The following is a 21212-nucleotide window of genomic DNA, read 5'->3' as shown; positions in this document are numbered from 1 at the left end:
ATTATCTGTGTTTTCTTTTTACCTCAAAATTATACATGCTGATAAAATAAATTCAAATTGCCACAAATTGGAATTATTGAAATTGAAAATTTTATAAACACGTAGTTATTAGGTCGCTGTCACCACTTGCGGGGCAAATTTTGTGACTCAAGATTTATCATTCTGGTCTGAGAAACTATTATAATAAATATATTACAACTTATTTAAATATTTTGCATGAATTATTATATTTAATTTAATGGTTAAAAAATATTAATAATTGAAAATGATTATTATGATTTGTCGAGTTTTGCCGTCTTTTCCTTTTTCTCTCTCACACCCTTTCTGACTCTGTTAATCAATCCTTCTCCGTTAAGATTCTTCTCGCACTTCTCTTTCCCCCGTCGTTCTTATTATCCCCCTCTTTCCCCCTTCCTTCTTCTCATTCTCAACCTCAATAAGGTACTATTTCTATTTCCTTCTAACTCTCTATTTTCTTATTTTAATTTTATTTCTCATTATTTGATCGAGTTTCGTTACAGCAACTAATTTCGGCTATTTATAACCCTACTTTGTTTAATTTGCAACCTGTATTTTTTCGTTTTTTCGGTTTCTACTTATATGCACAATTTCCTTCCAGCCACGACCCAGCGTTTCAATTCTTTCCCCTTTAAATTTTCTAGGATTCGAACGGAATCTTAATCGTTTTCTCTTTTTTGTTTCTCTTTCTTTTTCCGGGAAATTCCGGCAGGTTCCAAGACTTTTCCGATTCCTCGAAGAAGAAAGAGACAATAAAAGACCTAAATCGACAGATCCGGACAAAGAACCATGGCGGAAGAACACCGATGCGAGACTCCGGAAGGTCACCGTCTCTGCGCCAACAACTGCGGCTTCTTCGGTAGCTCTGCTACCATGAACCTCTGCTCCAAATGCTACGGCGCGATCCGTTTGAAGGAGCAGGACGACGCGTCGACCAAATCCGCCATCGAAACCGCGCTCTCTTCCTCCGCGAAGACGCCGCTGTCCACGGCGCCTCCGGCGGCGATTGATGTCCTTCTGGAAGCATCGCCTCCGCCTCCGCTTCCTGCAGAAGCTGCGGTCGCGGTTCCGGTCCAGGTCGCGGTGGCGACGAGTTCTTCATCCTCAGGTTCGGCGCAACCGAACCGGTGTGCCGCGTGTCGGAAGCGCGTGGGGTTGACTGGGTTCAAGTGCAGGTGCGGAGTCACGTTTTGCGGGACCCACAGGTATCCGGAGAAGCACGCGTGCGGGTTCGACTTTAAGACGGTGGGGCGAGAGGAGATTGCTCGGGCTAACCCCGTGATCAAAGCAGAGAAGCTGCGGAGGATATGATTCGATCTCATCCGTCCGATGGGACCGGAGTTTGGTGATTTGATAACAACCGTCCACGTGTACTGCGAGCGAGGGAGAGAGATGTCGTTATGTATAATGTTATGAATATGATGATGATGATGATCTGTCTTCTAATTTAAGATAAAACTTAAAAAGTCGGTTTGTCTCGTGTAGAAGGGATTGAAATGAATAAGTCATGTTTTAATTTGGCTTTGTAAAAGGGAGAAAAAGAAAAACAGCACTGAGATTAAAATTTGTAGGTCCACCACCGTCTGGGGTAGTTGAAATGATTTGTGATTAGAGTCTCCGAGCAGCGCAGTGCGGTGGAGCGTTTTATTGTGCTTTCGGTAATGAATGTGAAAGTGAACTTGTCGTACTCGCGCTGTACCAATATTCGTTCTTTACTCTCCACGATTGTATGGTATTTTTCCCTTCCTCAATCATTTGTATGCATCATTCTATGCTCTGTTCTATTCTTTTTTCAGAACATGAGATAATAACGGTGTTGATCTTGGACAAAGTTTTAGATAAATTTAATTAATATGTTTATAAATGAATTAAGTCATTTTTCCTATCAAGTTCGTTGATATTTTAAACTGATGATCTTAGTGTTTCATCTTTCTGATTTTTAATTTTATTAGGTTTGTTTCCTTTTGTGTGTAAACTCAACTTAATTCATATGATGTCGACTTAAGTTGGTTGCGTTTTAATTTTAACTTTTTCTACAATCGAGTATTTAACAATACTTTATAGATGACAGGTAATTATAGAAAAAAAGAAAAAGTGTTTTTTTTTACTGTATGAACTAAGAATCAAAGAAAAATAATAAAAAATAAGGCTTTTAGCTTACATAATAAATTATTAGTTGTTTATATTTATTGAATATTTGAAATTTAGAGTTACATATTCTTGAATAAAAATAAAATAAAATAAAAGAAAAATAAAATTGTATAAAATAAATAAATAAAAATAAAAAAAGGAAAATAAAAATTATTAAATGAGTGTTTCAAAAGTAATTTAATTTGATAAAATTGAGATTAGGATTTCTTGAAATGGTGAAAGAAGAGTTATCAAACACCAAAATAAACAATGAAAAAAGCTTGTAGGTTAAATAATAATTTAAGGAAATTTAGTTAGAATGAAGATGATGTATTAAAAAGATGAGGTAATATCAAAACCCTTATTCGATTTATACAAACATTTTCCTACAAGTTCAAATAAAATAATACTTGTAAGTGTTATCTTCCATATCTTTTCTTGTTTGATTTTATTAGAGATATTGTTACAAACTTTTATTGTTTGAATGGTAATTGTTCAAAGAGAAAGAGAAATATGTGAAAGTTATATTAATTATTTTGTAAGGAAGGCTAAATGAACTTTGTCACAATTAATTTATGTTCAATTTTCATTGAGATATCGCTGAGAGGAAAATTATGACAAGTTACGATAATTGTCTTGTTGGGGGGAACAAGTTAGTCAAGTTTCGATTAAAACATGTGTTGATATTGAAGATTCAATCAATTTTGGTTGAGTTGCTTTGATGATCCAAGCCATTTAAATTTGATGATGGGTGCCTTAAGGAGTTGATCTTGTAGTTAATCTTTGTCAAGTTATAATTCTTAGGTTTATATTGTGTCTGAGTGAATATATGATGCTTGATCTAGATAGTCCACATCCTAAATCTTTGTTTTTTGCTCCATATAGATTTTAATATGTTGAAATGTTCATAACCTTGCCAGAAACAATATCGCAAAATATCGATAGACTAAATTAGAGTTTTAATCGATTAAAATCCTGGAGTTTTTGTTTAAAATCAAATTTGTTTTGTTTCAACCAATTGAAATATGAATAAATCAAATTCAAACCACTAAAACGGTCATTTTAAGTGATTTTAATTTATTGAAATGAAAATTAATCAATTAAAAAAATTACAATAATGGATTTTGCACTATTTCAATTGATTGGAACAAATTTTAACCTATTCAAAATTGATTTCAATATTTTAAGATCTATAAGAGAAATTAAAATAATTTTTTCATATATGATTTTTATACATCTCAAACACTTCTTTGAAAAGCAAAAGATATTTCTTGAACCTTTTGTCAAATATTTTCTATAGAGTAAGATTTAAGTGTTTCTTCTTGCTATTTTTGTGAATCACCTATCATTACTTCTAGAGGAGAATAATCTTTTGCACTTCATTGTCTGGCTGATTATAATCCATTTTCATTCCTCTAATTTTGTAATTGGTTTCTTGACTTGGGTTGCAAAGATGACTTTCTTGTGACAAGGTTTCATAAGAGGTTAGAAAATATCTATAAGGTTCAAGATATTGTGTTGGGTTTTATTTCTTGTCTTTCTTATAGGGTGTTTGCAAAAGCTTGATTTTAGTGAATTATATTCATTAGGATGATTAAACAACTAGATGTAGCTTTCTTTGGAAAGTAAACCAATATAAATCTTTGATATTTTTCTTGTTGCTATCTATATAGATAATTAATATTATCATGCTTTTTATTTTTTATTTTATTGTTAGTTTATTATTATCTTTTAAGATATTTCATGTTTTATTTAAAATTTTTTAGAAAAGATAACTATTTTGTTTACCTATTTATATTTTGCAGATAAGTGGAAATACCAAAGAAATTAAGAAGAATATCAACATAATTTAATTATCAAAGTTATCACCAAGATGAGATATTGATAAAGTTGGTTACTCTAATACAAAATCAAGTACAAAGCTGTAGATCTAGTCCAGTTCAAAAAATCTATAAATAAGGGGGTCTGACATAGGTCAAAACACACTTTTGGGGAGAAGGACACTTGACCTAAAAGGAAAGAAGGTAGAAGCATATTCTGAAGGCTGGAGGTATTCAACTTCATCATTATTCTAGTACTCAAAATAGTTAGGAGTAGTTAACTCCTTCATTCACGGGGGTTGGGTGTTATGTATTCTTAACTCCTTGTGAGTTAAGCTATTCAATATAATTATTTTCTATCACTCTTGTGTTCTGTTCTTGTTTTAACTGCATATTATAGATTGATTGCATATGTGGGAGCACCCGCGGAATGACGGATAGTTTGGAAAACCTAATTATGATAGAACAACTAAGAGATTTCACATGCTAAACATAGATGTTGAACATTTAGTCATTCATAATATCAAGAAACTTATAACAAAAATTGTTAGACACATGATTTTTATTATTCATGTTCAGATTTGTCGGTAAGACATTACGGTTTGTTAGAAAAGGTGTAAATGCTAGAGAAGAAATTAGAAGTATATTGTTTGAGATTTTTACTTTGAATTGAATCATGAAGCTTTTATCATATATTTTCTTAAATCAAATTAGTTATTTTTATTGTGTGAATTTTATTGCTTTCTTAGCTTTAGACTTATTTCTCATTCATCAAAATTTTTCCTTGTTTGAAAATTCTTAACCTTCATTAGTAAATAAACATAATTTTTCTTAAACCACATTAGTCTCTTGAGAAACGATACTTGAACTTTTCACTTTATTACTTTGCAATTTGGTACACTTGCATATTTAATTCTAAAATATATTGCTAACTTATTTTGAATATAAAGAAATTGATAAAACATTTAAAAACCTTGATCAAACATTTCTTTTTGGGGTTGATTAATTTCTCAAAAAAATTGTAGTATGTTTTAAGATTTTAAAAAATTGAAATAATAAAGTGTGGAAATCATGGAAAATACACATAAAGAAAAGGTTGAATTATGTATTTAAGATTTTTGAAATATTTCGCAAAGTATCATTTAATAAGAGTAGTCAAATGAAGTTTAATATTGGATAGACGTATTATCAAGTAGTTTCTTGAATGAGCTACGTTTGATGAAGCTCATCTGATGCAACTTTAAAAGGACAAATGTACGATATTTTTTTTAAACTTGTTTTCAAAAAATTCTTCTTTTATTAGTTGTAGATAAAAGAGGAGGTTGACTAAAACCAAGAGAGCAACCCTTTGATTTCTTTCCCTCCAGACTTGTTCTATGCTAACTCTTGAGGAATATGGTCTGGCGAAGATGCAAACCATTGCTTCTCACATTGCCATGCACACTTCAATCTTATGGTACCTTGATCAATCCTTACAACAACACTCCAACCGCCACTCAAACAATTGTTCTGGGTCTGGTCACAATCACAGCAATCACAGTCGCTTTGGTGGACATAATCAAAATAGTGAATTTCGCTCAATGGTTCATTTGGTTCGTCTGCTTGTCCTACTATAGCTCTTTCTCCATCATGGCAATCACCTCAATCTATTCCTTGGAATCCCTGGGGTTGGACTCCTCTTCCTTAGGGCATGTCTCCTTGTCCTTATTCCACATCTCAATGGACTCACCACACAAGACCTTCGAAGCAAGCCAACATTCTGGGCCAATGTCCTTAGGCCCACACCACCACAACTTCACCACTACCCATCGACATTGATGTTGCTATGTGCACCATATCCATGACACCTCTTGATACCACGTGGTACATGGACATTAGAGTCTTGTCTCAAGCAGTGACACCACAAGGGAATATCACATCTTATTCTAATTTAAGTTGTTGCTAGTGGTCAAGGTATTCCAATTCAGGGTTCCAATCATATAATCTTTCCTACATCAAATCTCCATAAACCTCTTAACCTTAACCATGTCTTGCACACATCGCATATTATAAAAAAATTAATTTCTGTGTGACAATTCACTATTGATAATAATGTTTATGTTTCCTTTGACCCTTTTGGTTTCTACCTTACTGATTTTAAGACGGGGATCCCTCTTATGAGATGTGACATAAGATTTCATCAATCCCACTCCTTTTGGTGGTCTAGCTTCTATGTCTAGCATAACTGTCTTGGTCATCCTAGTTCTTTTGTTTTGAAGTATCTTTGTAGTAATAAGTTCATTTCCACTAAAAATTTGAATTTAAAAACTATTTATGATTCGTGTGTGTTTGGCAAACATGTTAAATTGCCTTTTATGTCATCTAATAATGCTAGTTTTATGCCTTTTGATATTTTTTACATTAATCTTTGAACATCACCTACTTTAAGTTCCTTTGGTATCTCTATTATATTTTGTTTATGGATGATTACTCTGACTTCATATAGACGTTTCCTCTAGGTAATAAATCTCAATTTTTTGAAAAGTTCACATCCTCCACTAATCAAATCCAAACACAAGTTTCGCACAAAGTTAAATGTTTTCAATGTGATAATGGGCGTGAGTAGGACAATGTATTATTTCCTCGATTTTTGTGATCATAATGGTCTTGTTTTCCGGTTCTCTTCCCCCCATACTTCTTTTCAAAATGACAAAACAAAACATAAAATTTGAACCATTAAAAACATGATTCAAACTCTCCTTGCTCATTCGTCCGTTCCTCCTTCATTTTGCATCATGCCCTTCAAATGGTCAATGATCTCCTTAATAATATACTTCCTTAGAAGGCCTTGTCTAATCAGTCTTCCACTCAACTTCTATATCATCGTGATCCCTCTTATACACATTTACGATTCTTTGGTTGCCTTTGTTATCCTTTTTCCCCTCTCCTACCATTAACAAACTACAACCATAATGGATTATGTGTGTTTTCCTAGGCTATCCTCTTAATCACAAAGGTTATAAATGTTTCGATTTGTCCGACGTGACATGTAATTTTATATGAAACACAATTTCCTTTTGCCCATATGCCTTCCTCCCTTATTTCTATTTATGACAATTTCATTGATGACATGCATACATCCCTCCATTGTTCATCCCTGGCCCAACCCTAACCCAGAGCATTTACCTAAAGCACAACTTGTAAGATTACCCTCCCTTTCATCCAGCACACCAACCTCTACGAACAACTTATCTACCTCTCCTACTTCAGACCAACTTGCCCTGCCTCTGAACCTTACCCCATCATCATGACACGCCCCTTTTACTAGGATTATGACCACTCGTAGCATGACCAGTGTCTACGAACCCATAAAACTATTTAACCTTTGTGTTCCAATTGTTGACCCGATAATATCACCTCTTCCCAAAAATCCAAACCTTGCTTTCTCAGATCCTAATTGGATATCTGTCATGGAGTTTGAATTTGATGCTCTAATTAAAAATAATACGTGGGATTTTGTTCCGTAACATTGTCATGTTAATATCATTCGATGTATGTTTATTTTTAGACATAAAAAGAAATTTGATTATTGTTTTGAGCGTTACAAAGCTCGTCTTGTAGGTGATGACATGTCTCAATTGTAGGTGTGGATTGTGATGAGACATTTAGTCCTGTGGTGAAACCCATGACCATTCACATGGTTCTTACCATTGCTCTCTCCAAATCCTGGCTAATTCATTAGTTGGATGTTTAAAATGTCTTTCTCCATGGTGATCTACATGAAACTGTATACATGCATCAGTCGTTCGGTTTCCGTGATCCCCTTCACCCTGATCATGGTTTTCACCTAAGGAAATCTCTTTATGGTCTAAAACAATTGTCTCATGCCTGGTACTAGAGCACCTATGTTAGTGACATCATTGCACGCGTCGACATGACCTCTTGCAATCCTTCTACTACTTCGATTGATACTAAGTAGAAGCTTAGTACATCCTGACACATTGTATGAGGATCCCACTATGTATTCGAGTCTTGTCGACGCCCTACAATATCTCACCTTCACCCGCCTAGACCTTTCATATGTTGTTCAACAAGTATGTCTTCACATGCATGCCCACTACACTGAGCACATGCTAGCATTGAAAAACATTTTACGATATGTTTAGTGTACCTTATAGTATGGTTTGCATCTCTATCTAACCTCTATTGAGAAACTTATTTTTTACTTTGATGTTGATTGGGGTGGATATGCTAACACAAGATGCTCCACATCTGGTTACTGTGTGTTTCTTGGTGACAACCTCATCTCCTGGTCTTCAAAGTGCCAACATACTCTCTCGTTCTAGTGCAGCGATTGAATACTAAAGTGTTGCAAATATTGTTGCTTAATCTTGTTGGCTTCGCAATCTCCTACTAGAGCTTCATTTTCCTCTCCCTCAGGTTACTTTGGTATACTATGATAACGTTAGTGCCATTTATCTAGAAATGTGCAACATCAACACATAAAATGTATTGAGATTGATATTCACCTTAATCTAGAAATGGTAGCATGTGGTCAGACACAAGTTCTTCATGTCCCTTTCCGTCACTAGATCACTGACATCTTCACCAAAGGCATACCTCAAGTTCTTTTTGATGATTTCTAGACCAGTCTAAGCTTAATGAATCTCTTGCTTAGATTGTAGGGTGTGATAGAATCCAAATTATTCTTCTGAAATTAAGCCAATTCGCAATTGATCTCATGTAATTAAGCTAATCAAATCCTTGTAATTAGGTTATTAAATATTATGTAAGGTTTAATTATGTCTTTGATCCCCATTTTGGAGTCAAAATCTCAAAATGGTACCCAAATTTTTAAAAGTTTCAAATTGGTCCCCTTTTTTGTTAAAACGTCTCACGTTTGCCCTTTCTGTTAAGTCAAGGTTGACGCCGTTAGAGGGAGTGCCATGTGTCAGTTTCTCAATTTTTTGAATTTTTTTATTATTTATTTTTTGAATATTTTTTTTTGAATTTAAAAAAAAAATCAAAAAATTACCACGTGTCAAGCTGTCATCGTGCCACGTGGCAGTGACAGAGTGATGTGACAGTGACAGTGATACGTGTCAGTATTATGCCAGGTGTCATTTTCTTAGTCTCAATTTGGTCCATTTATTTTAATTTGTCTTAATTTAGTCTCAATTTTTGTAAAAATTAGCAATTTTGTCCCTCTTCAAATTGAAACAAAAATTAATTTTATATAAATGTTATACAAATATTTTTATTAAATTTGATATTTTTATTTAAATTTATATTTTTATTATATATTTTTAACATAGCTAAGTTTATTTAAAATTATGTTTCACATTCAACTTTACTTAAAATTGTTTTCAAATTTTAAATTTATATGTGTTTTATTGTTACATGAACTAGTTAATTTATGAATTTTTTTCTATTAACAACTTTTAAACCATTTTAAATAAAATTCAATGTAAAATATTAATTAAATGAACTTAATTTGGTTAAAAATATTTACTTGAAATATCAATTTTGATGGAAATATTTGTGTACATTTATATAGAAATTAAATTTGATTTCAATTTGGAGAGGGACAAAATTGCTAATTTTTACAAAAATTAGGACTAAATTGAGACAAATTAAAATAAAGGGACCAAATTGAGACTAAGGAAATGACACCTGACATAATACTGACACATGTCACTGTCACTGCCACATCACTCTGTCACTACCACGTGGCACGATGACAACTTGACACATGACAATTTTTTTGATTTTTTTAAAAAAATTCAAAATTCAAAATTCAAAAAAATAAAATAAAATAAAAAATAAAAAAATTCAAAAAATCGAGGAACTGACACGTGACACTTCCTCTAACGGCGTCAACCTTGACTTAACAGAAAGGGCAAACATGAAACGTTTTAACAAAAAAAGGAACCAATTTGAGACTTTTAAAAATTTGGGTACTATTTTGAGATTTCGACTCCAAAATGAGACCAAAGACATAATTAAACCTATTATGTAATTATGTTGTGCATACTTACATTCCTTATTTAGATCATGCTGTTAAGTATATGTACCTATCTCCAACATACAATAAAACATTCAAATCATCTTTCTCTCTTCCAAGTTTTGTAGGATTGAATTATACTTAAAATTCACTACTGTAAAACAAGATTAAAACATGATTATTAAGAAAACCAAAATTAAGCAGATTATCACTAAAATGATTGTCTTGTAATAACATTTAGTTTATGAAAAAAGTAGAAAACCTATAAATAACTACATTGTTGACATGTTTCTAGTGCCGGATTTGCTGAAAAGTTCTTGTGACTTGCAACTGTTGATACACAGCAAGCCAACCTGCTTGAGTTGGGTGCAAGCCATCCCAGAAGAAAGTTGATTCAGGATGGTCGCAGATCTTATATTTCTTAACATTGTTCTCAACACTCCCACAAATGTACCTGATGCTTATCCCATCACAACAAGCCTTGAACTTTTCCTTAATATTACTCTTCGATGGATTGTTCAACACTGACATGAAACTCTCGTAAATATCAAAAACTAGGAAGGTGGATTGATCTTTCACCTGTTGGTTCAACTTGGTCACAGCTTGATTCAATTGGTGATTGTGAATAGCAATGAAGTTGTTCAAGGTATTATTACATTGTTTATACGAATATAAACCTGTGAATGGAGGAAGACATCCAAGAGGGGGTATACCACCCACTGCAACTTTCCTCACTCCCAAACTATGGATGCGACGCATGTTCATGGCGGTTTGATTAACCATTGAAGCAATGAATGATGGATAGTTCTATACAAGTAAAGTCAAAATTCACTGAGAAAACTGAATATTAATAATTTCAAAAATTTAACATGTTAGTTGTGAGTGATTTAGAATAACATGTTAACATGTTTTCTAAAGATATAGAAGATAGCATAATCTGCCGTTTGGAGTGGAAGAACAAGTCATCAAGAAAGAATTCAACTCATTATAATAAAAAAGATAACAGAAATCAATTTATGCAAAATTGAATATTAGAATAATTTTTTTTTTTAATTTTAAGACAATAGAAGAAAAATGGAGTGTTGAAAATCGTAAATCAGGAATTGGAGCAACTAAAATTACTATTTAACTTTATTTACTACAACTTGTGGAGAAAAACACTTTTAATTGTGGACTAGAGTTGTCACTTAACTTATTTGTAAAGAAATTAACTTTATAAAAATAGAAACCATTTAAAATCTAAAGCTTGGTAATTTCTTCCATGAAAGGAGAAAACATTAGATAAGTAGAAAAGTACTATGAATTAATATTACGATTATACAATTTTGTTGTTATATTATTTTTTTTATGTTTTTAGATGTGCTAAAGAATAATTAGTTAGATGGTTAGTGTTCAACTTTCAATTTCAACTTCTACATATTTGATTTTATATATTTTTTATCAACAAATCTATGGTAAGTATTTTTTGTAAGTTTTTTCTTCTTTTAAAAACTCTTTCGCATTATTATAGGATGATAATATGATGAAACACATGCAGATTTATTTTTTTTCTATAGCTAAAATTTATCACCTTCTTATTTTTATACTTAAGAGGTATAACATTTGTCTTATCCTTATTTCCATTGGATAATGGGTAAATTCATATCACCTTACCTTTCAAATATTGATTAAATAATTTTATGCCAAAAAAATATAATATTATCAAGAATTCAATGTTTAAAGGACAATCATTTGAAGGATATATGTGATTCAACACTTGAGATTCAGAGACCTAAATGTTGTGACGAAAAAAAAACCTAAAAATATTAAAAAAATAGAAATAATAAAACGTGTAATATAAAAGTTATTTAATTTAATGAAATTAATGTTTTTGTTGGTAGTAGAGCTATAAATTTGGTCCATCCCACAGGGTTTGGTCTTGCTCAAGTGGGTTAGGGCCAAAAAAATCCCAAAAGGCTCGTCTCGACCATCAACTCAGACTAGTTTGTCTCGACCTTTGATCTTGGCTGACTCGTCCCTATCTTCGATCCCAGTGGACCTATCTCTACATTTGACCTCGATCGGCCAATCTCGACCTTCAGTCTTGGTTGGCCAGCCTTGACCATCGCCCGACCAACCTGTTTTGACCTTCTTCTTGGGTCAGCTGTCTAGAACTTTAGCCTGGGCTTGTTCGTCTCAACCTTTGACTTAAGCTTGCATGTTTTGACTTTTGGCCTAGGCGACCCATCTAATTCTTCAAACCAAGACAACTCGTCTCGTTCTATTGCCTGGACCGAACAATCTTGACCTTCAACTCGAGCTGACTCGTCTCATCCTTCAGCTTGGACCAACCAATCTCAAATTTTGTCCCAGAACAACTCGTCTTAAATTTTGGGCAAAGACGACCCATCCCGACCTCAACCTGGACCGATCTTTCTCGGCTTTCAACCCGAAATAGCCCGGCTCGACCTTTGACCCAAGATGAAACTATTGTTTTTAAGAATTAATTAAACTCTTGTAGTGGGGCCAAACCCACCTTGACTTTGACCCTAACTCACTTTTAGAGGGACTTTGGGGGCTAGACTTTTTTTTCCCCTGATTTTGTACCCCCTGAAATGGGATTGTTCTTGCATAAGCTGAAATGGATGCCTAAGTTGGAAACACTTGTTATGTAAACTCTCTTTCACTCTCTGGTCTCTAGTATCAGTTGAAAATCTACACTGCTTAATGGAAGCATCCCATATTTATACAAATCAGACATTTCCATTTTTCTTACGCTCGTTAGACGATTATCCAACCCATGATCGAGCCATCACAAGAACCACCTCTATGTCTTGCGGCACAAATATAGGGAGTGGTGTTAGGGGGCAAGACAATTATGTGATATTGCTCCCTACTTGACTTCTTGATGACTATTGTGGCCGAGCATTGTGATCTCTTGCCTGTTAAATGGTTATCAAACGCATGATCTACCTATTACAGTAACCGCCTCCGTGTCTTGCGACACAAATATAGGGAGTGGTGCTAGGGGGCAAGACAGTTATAGGATATCACTCCCTACTTGACCTCTTAATGATTGTTGTGACCAAGCATCATGACCCATTCCCATAATACAATACCTCGACCTCTAACCGACATCCGAAGGGAGGAGGGAGATATGTTTCCCTTGCTATGTAAGGTCGTAACCATTATGTACATTACGATGATTACTTACTCCCGCCCCAAGGCCAAGGCACGAACCACTAGCCTCCAAACTCAAAATTGCATTAGTGAGGGGTGTGTAGAACATAAGAGTGAGATCAGTTAATCTCGCCCTAAGGTCAAGGTACGAACCCCTAGTCTCCAGGCTCAAACTTGCATCAATGATGGGAGTGAAGATCTTAAGAGTGAAATCACTTAATCTTACCCCAAGGCTAGGGTACGAACCATAGGCTTATTCAATGGTGGGTCATGGCCATGGGTCAAATTAACAACTCTAGTGGGAAGTAGTTCTCCAAAATTAATTTTGAATATGGTTTAATTGGATATAAACCAACTAATAGTAATGTCATTCATTTTGTAAGGTTGAATTCTTATGAAGGACACCTCCTACTTCTTTTAGGAGAATGATGGAAAAACTCATATATTTGATGAGTACAACGCTTGATACTATTTTTGTTGTTCTACAAATTACCTCCCTTATAGGTAGCATTAATGAACTAAAAATATTTGAAAGGAAGCCTATGAATTAGATTGTTTTATTCATGTTATAATACTAAGTGGATTCAAGCCTTTTCCCATTTAGATTGGGATACGTCTAAAGTTATCATAAAGAATGTTGTTGGATATCATGATTTCTTTTATAGATATTTAATTTTGTTAAAATTCAATAAGTAATGGTTTCATATAACATAATATTTTGAGATCTAAACTTTTTTTCACTTATTTGACACTATCCTTCCAATTTTGTCTTTTCTACAAATACAAAAAAAAACTCACTTTTTAAATGACTATTATACTCCTAAAAATATATTTTCAAAAAACCATTTTCAATATATAAAATCTCATTCTACTCTTAACTTTCATTACAATCGCAAGATGATATATATATATATATATATATATATATATATATCATCTTCATAAAAAATGATATATCCCAATCTCTTTTAAACAAATGTATGCAAGTCGAGGTCTTGTAACATCCGTGACTCATCTAGAAAGAGGATATGAGGTATGAGGTATTATAATAATTGAGTTTTGTTATTAGCCTTTTATTATGTTGTTATATATGTTAGAAACCAACTCAATTAAATAGTTAGTTTTGAGTTTTAGTTCAAGTTACTATAGTTGATTTTGTACTCCTTTTATTGTACTATTAATTAATAAATGTACGACAAAATTCTCTAAATCTTTTATTTTTCATTGCAAAAAACTCTTTCAATCAATAAAGTTAATTTACCTTAGTAGAGCCATCTTTGATCATGAAAGTAGTGTAATCATTTCCACAAATGGAGAGATAGGCAACTGATTTATTGAGACTTGAGGTGGTGTACACACCTTCTTTGATCAACTGCTCTAGGTAACTGATTTGGATTGTCATATTTGGCCTGTTCACCAATGTGTCAAACACACCACTTCCACCATATGCAAAATTTATCCCGTTATGCAATTGATGCTTCATCAGTTTCCATAATTTATATGGACCTGGGGATCTCAGTCCCAAATACCTAGCTGATGAAATATATAGAAAACTTTAGAACAGGGAAAATTATATTTCTACACATTAAATACAACTTTTAAATGGTGTAGGCTCTCATGTCCTTAAAAATCCTGTTTTCGGTACCTCTCCGCGTAGATCGTGAATTCAAAATTTTAAACTTCATTTAGATTCAATCAAGAGTGTGTCACATGTAATAATTTCAAATGTTACAATAAGATCTGATACTACTTTCCTCTCCATGTAAATCATAAATTTAAAATTTTAAACTTCATTTAGATTCAATCAAGAGTGTATCACATGTAATAATTTCAAATGTTACAATAAGATCTAATACTACTTTATATCACAATCAAAACCACCCAAATTGCCACACTACATAAAATCAATGAACTCACATTTCAACTTAACATGTAATAATTTCAAATGTTATAGAATGATGTGACACTGTTTTATATCACACTCAAAACCATCCAAAGTGTATCACCAAACGAACCCTATGAACTTTATGAAGAAGAACTTGCCAAAGCAATCTCCAAAAATTGTTGGATGGCACAAACCTACCGACATGATAGAATAATGAAAGTCTCACATCGATTAGAGATAAAGTCAATTTATAATATACAAGTGACCTCGTATTGAACTTGAAAATTCCAACGAAACTTGGGCATCGATGCCTCTAGCATTGGACATAAAGTCGACGTGGAAGGAACATTTTTTTTACTAGGCTAACCATCTAAGAAACGAAAAATGGTCGAAACCTCCCCCAATAACAGGAAACTGAAAGACTTAGATGGAAAAACGTTGGAGATTATGAAGATGGTGATAAAGTTGAAAACTTTACAATTATTAAACGTGACATGTTTTTATTAAATCTACGTGAAAGGATTAAAATTTTTTTCAAGGGCCAGGGAATGATTCACCCTTTTGAAATGTTTTGAAATTTTAAAATCCTTAAAGTTAAGAAAAGAGCATCTGAATTGGACAGAGAAGAGTCTGAATTTGCATAGTTTTGTTAATTGTGTGGAAGAAGAGAAAGAGAGGAAAACGTACCAATGTAATCGGTGAGAACTCTACCGTTGGAGAATCTTCCGGATGGTTTTTCGGGAAAAGTTACACCGTAAGGGTCTTTCCAGGAACAGGGTTCGCTTAATTTCAGGTTCCCGGTATCAGCGTAGGAGTCTCCAAAAACGAACAACGTTGTCGGGGAAAGATACTGCATAATACGTTTCGATTGAGCCTCACCTAATTGCACACAACCCTATATATGTCATTTTCTTTAATCTCTTCTAACATCGTATCATTTTAAAACATAATGTTATGATACCTTTTCTTGGTTTTGAACCATAGGCCCATAGTTATGATATGTTTCTGGTATAAAATGTAATGAGAATGATGCATAGATAGATAGATACCTGAGAGAAGTAGAAGTGTTAGAGAAAGACATAGGACAGAACATAGTTGTTTTTGAGTGCCCATCATCATCAATTATTGTTGTTTCAGTTTTCAAGTAAAGTTGATCAAGGAATAGTTATTGCTTAATTTGTTGAGGGAAAGGATTCTAAATGTGCTTGATTTAGAGTAGGAAAAGTAAAGATGCATAATCGTAAATTATGATGATTGATGGATGTGAGTTTTCATAGTGAAAGGCGAAAGACGTGGCCATCGCTTCCACTTTCCTCATTTTCACACCAAGAATTCAATTTTGAGTGCCGTTTCATTTGTCTTAGGCTTAAATATATAGATTTCAATTTTTTATATTCTCAGTAACTAAAAATAAATAATTAATACCTTTTTCATATACTAAAGTTTTTTTAAATAAATATTCTTTTTGTTCTTTCTTATTTTAAAGATAATTTTCTACTTAAAAAAATTCAATAGGCAACGATGATGTTGTCTTCAAGGAAAACTCAGGCCCTCTTCCGGCGCTTCTGTACTCGTAAATTGTATTGGGCCAAAGAGGCCCAATTATCACAAATTGGATCTTTCCATATTTGTATGAGAAAAAATGGTACAAAATGTGTTCTCCCCACTCATGATTCATGTCATGAGCAGTGATGTATGTGGCTCGGTGGCTCGGTTTAACATATACTTAAGTACTCCTTTAGCACCAATTAAGGTTGTGGAAATTTACAGCATCAATATAAAATGTTTTTTTCTGAGAATAAAAAAAAACAAATAATGTTTGGACTTTGTAATATGTAAGCACAGTCCTCCCTAGTTAAAAAAAAGTAAAAAACTAGAGTATGTAGTTCACCAGTCTCACCATTTAATGTTTGTTTTAATATTTTATATTTTATATATTAAATTCTTCATAACTGGAGTGATACATTTTTTTTACTATCACGATAAAATCATTAATGTTTACAAGGTAAAACGTGTGATGGGACTCCGCGTTTTCGTTTAAAGTTAATTAATCATCCTTTCATATAATTAATTTTCCATAAAATAAAATAAAATGTTAAATTGTATGAAAAGAAACGAAATTTATTGAATAACATAAAACATAAGAAGAAAAGGCATTTGGAAAAATATTTGTTGGGAATTAGTTGTCAGACTCATGATGGGCACTCGATAGGATTGCGACAAGAAGTTAGAGAATGAAAATTTATGATTAGGAAATGGCATCCTTATAATGAAGGCTATGTAGGCTATGAAATCCGAAGCATAGTTGATTCATGGCACATGCAAAGTGAAAGTGTTACTATTTGAAGTTGAATTCTCATTGATAAGCATCATATCTTGTTCCCAATTGACACATAGATAGATAGGTTGCAATGATTCCGTTGTAGTAATTAAAGGCATTTTTGCCCCCCTTTTGTGCATCCTAAAACAAACTAATTTCCTTCTAGTACCATAACGATGTTCCTAAATAAGTCAAAGATATATATGTCTCTATGTTCTTAATCGTTTCTGATTGCACTTTTTACTTTGATGTGACCTTAAATTTGTGACACCATACCTTCTTTACCCTACCAAATATGATTGGATAAAGTTGTCTTGTAAAACCATTCTAAAGGTTCATTCATTGGTTTTCCAAATAATCTTTAAAGGAGATTCATTTTCTTGTCTTCTTCTATAAAACCTATGAACAAACAATTCTCTACCGCATTATTCTTTTTCAAAAAATAGAACATTATGAAGCGAATAATGTTGGAGCAGAAGAAACCTTTTTAATTTTCAGATTTTTCGAGTGAAGATATCAAGAAGATTTCAAATTAAGAGATGTAAATATGATTACGTAGAAATTAGGACTCTAACTTTAATTTAAAATTTTAAGGTAATGGATTTGTTGGTCTTTTATATTGTTCATCTTAGTTACTTTTATCAACGTTAGACTTTCAACTCGTCTTGAATTTTGTTCTTGCAGGACTAAAATATGCTTACAATTGGTCTCCACAAGAATTACTCCTGGATCTTCCTCTTCTCTGTTGTGGATTTAAGATGTATCATCCTATTTACCTACAAAGATCGATATGTCTTTCCTATGAGCTCTCTAGACCAGATACCTGCAAAGACACTTTGACACTCTAGAATGTGCACGAGACAATAATAAATGTCAGAATGAATACTTAAGAGTTACCTTGTGAATAATGCTATTTATAGTATCTTCATGGACTTTTATCTTGATAGGCCTAAATTACCTTTCTTAGACATTTTAGTGTTTCGCTAATCCATCTTACTTTCTTAATCTTTTTACAAGTCATATTATCCTTCATATGGAAATCCAATATGATCAAGGTGTGCATTGTTGTTGTGACCAAGATGTTTGTTCAATTAGGATGTCATCCTAGGTTAACAACATCATTTCGGTCTTATATGACACAAATTTTTAACCATATCTCTTTCAAGTGTGAATTTCTCTATATTGGAGCACCCAGAAGTATTTTACCGGTAACCAACTTTTAAACATTAGAATTCTTCACCTACTTTGTAATATACTCATATGAGTCGTCATCATAATGAACTATCAATTCTGGTACCACTGTGAAGTGTTGTTAGGGGAGACACCGAGAAGATTCGACACCACTGAATGGTGAATAAACTCATATAAGAGATTAAGACACCACTTTTAACCTAAAACCTTAAGATAATGGATTTGCGAGTCATTCTACTTATATATTCTTTATCTTAGTCATTTTTACCTAATGTAGAATTTTCAACACACCTTAAACTCCTTATACTAGAATATAATTTTGTTTTGTATTATGAACTTAGTTTATTTGAGTAGGATTAATTTACTATTAAAAGAATAATTGGTTGATTTATTCTTAATCTTAACATTTCATTCTTCTTATTCTTAGTCACATTATGCATTTTTACTACATTACATGTTCACATTAATTAATCAAGATATATGTGTATGTAATTTTCTTTTACAAAATCATTAGCATATCTTTTAGAATATGTGAATATTGAGATATTCTCTTTTTTCTTTGTAAATATATAGTTAACAATTATTCTAACAAGAAAAATAATATTATCAAAATCTTTCGTACCGAGAAATTTAATTTAATTAGACATAGTTATATTATAATTACTTTAAAATTTAATTATAGTAATATTGAAATCAGATATATTTGGATATATTTATTTATAATATTCACATTATGATTGACACAATTTATTATTATCATGAAATTTAAGTGTGTAAAGACATAAAAATTGGATATTTATAAAACTAGAGGAGATTTAACAAAATATATATGGATATTTATTAATAAAAGACTGAACTGTAAATAGGTTTTATGATTAAAAGTTCAGAAAAAAAAAATTTTTGTTCATTTGTCTAAAAACTCTTCTTATCAAATCTTCTTTGACTTCTTTCTAAGCTTCGTCATCCATCTCTCATATGTTTTTCAATAAGAGATCACTTCTGAGCTCACGACAAAAAACTCTACGCATCCATCCAATTAGAATACTCAATAGAGTAAGTTCTTCCTTAACTCCTTTTCTAAAAAAATGATTTGTTTTGTCCAGGCATATGAGCTAAGCAAGTCATGTGTAACTCTTTCTTCTTCAATTTGAGTCTCTGTGTGGTTGTGATCCTTGTAGTGGGGTCAGATAATTGATTTGAGGTTGTTTTATGTAGTTAGAGTTACCAGATGAATGGGTTGTGAAGGGAGAATTCTATAGCTTTAGGTAGAGATGCCAAAAGGGGTTCTAACTCGTGACCAAACCAGGCTCACCATAGGTTTGAGCTGGGTTGGACTGAGAAAATTTCATTTGTTTTAAAAATGGGTTGAACTAAACCCGGCTCACTTAACCCACGGGTTAAACAAGTTCGAGCGAGGTTGAAGATGGGTTGACCCACAACCCAACAACAACAACACTATTTTTTTTATAACTTTTATTTTTTTTATTATAATTATTTACTACTTCTATTTATTTAGGTTCACAATTTGATATTTTTAAATACTAGAATGTTGATCAATAATATTTGAATAATTTGAATATTAAATTTATTTGTTTGTCAAGTTATATACGTTGATACTTTAATCTTTAACTTCTATTTTTAGAATAGTATTTTGAGAATTAGGTGAACACTTTGATTCCACTATTATAACCCAACCTACCAATCAAATTTAAAATCCATTATAACTAAACCTACCCAATTGCTTCTTCCAATCTCCAGACCGGAAACCACAGCCACACCATCACAATCCTTACCTCAATCACAACCACACAAACCTGAACCACCCATATCCCAGACCATGGCTACTTGTAGCATGCATGGGATCTTTAAGCCAAAACACCAATCTAATTTGATGACAATGGTTACACCATCCCCCTTTCTCGTAACCCAGAAGTTGCCTTGTCCGACTCAAATTGGTAAACTACCATGTTAGAAGAATATTAAAAACAAGACTTGGGAGTTGGTGCTTTGTCCTCTTGATGTAAACATCATTCGCCCTATATGGATCTTTCAACATAAATATAAATTTGATAGCTCTTTTGAGTAGTACAAAGTCTGTCTCATTTTTTATGGTAGGTCCCAACAAGTAAGCGTGGATTGTGAAGAAACATTTAGCCCAATGGTGAAACCAATCACTATTCAAACTATTCTAAACATATTTGTGTCCAAATTGTGGCTCATTCATCAACTAGATGTTAAAAATGCCTTCCTGCATGGTCACCTTCATGAAATTGTTTACATGTATGAACGTTCCTAAGATTCAATCAATCTGCAATATGTGTGTCAGTTGAAGAAATCTTTATATGAACTTAAACAAGACCTACATGCTTGGTATCAACAGTTTGTTGATTTTGTCTCCACTATTGGTTTTTCACATAGCAAATATGATCATTCTTTATTTATTTATCAACAAGGAAATGACATGGCATACATACTCCTTTATGTTGATGACAGTATTCTCACTACATTCCCCAATGTTCTTCGCCAATCTATAATGTCACAACTTACTTCTGAATTTGATATGAAGGATTTGGGATCTCAAGTTATTTCTTGGGAATAGGAGTTACGCAACATGCAAATATATTATTTCTTTGTCAAAGAAAATATGCATAAGAGATTATTAAACGAAGTGGCATGACTTCTTGTAAACCTACAACCACGCCAATG

At 32.8% G+C, this 21212-nt stretch overlaps 2 protein-coding genes across 2 annotated transcripts; one reads left to right on the top strand and one right to left on the bottom strand.

Annotated features, from left to right (window-relative positions):
- The first annotated feature begins 265 nt into the window (after positions 1-265).
- On the top strand, positions 266-1769 carry LOC114191987 (zinc finger A20 and AN1 domain-containing stress-associated protein 4-like). Its single transcript, XM_028081482.1, has 2 exons — positions 266-441; positions 731-1769. The coding sequence occupies exon 2, from the start codon at positions 808-810 to the stop codon at positions 1327-1329; it is 522 nt and encodes a 173-aa protein (XP_027937283.1). The 5' UTR covers positions 266-441; positions 731-807; the 3' UTR covers positions 1330-1769.
- An 8394-nt stretch (positions 1770-10163) lies between these two features.
- LOC114192678 (GDSL esterase/lipase At5g03610-like) lies at positions 10164-16192 on the bottom strand. The gene is made up of 4 exons (XM_028082457.1): positions 16045-16192; positions 15683-15874; positions 14372-14643; positions 10164-10758 (listed from the first exon to the last, which is right to left on the bottom strand). Exons 1-4 carry the CDS (start codon positions 16112-16114, stop codon positions 10243-10245), a joined length of 1050 nt encoding a protein of 349 aa, XP_027938258.1. The 5' UTR covers positions 16115-16192; the 3' UTR covers positions 10164-10242.
- Between the last annotated feature and the right edge of the window lie 5020 nt (positions 16193-21212).

The sequence above is a fragment of the Vigna unguiculata genome, chromosome 7 (assembly GCF_004118075.2).
Source record: "Vigna unguiculata cultivar IT97K-499-35 chromosome 7, ASM411807v1, whole genome shotgun sequence".
Classification (NCBI taxonomy): Eukaryota; Viridiplantae; Streptophyta; class Magnoliopsida; order Fabales; family Fabaceae; genus Vigna; species Vigna unguiculata.
Note: the sequence above shows the minus strand (reverse complement) of the source record. Positions and strands in the feature narration are given on the sequence as shown.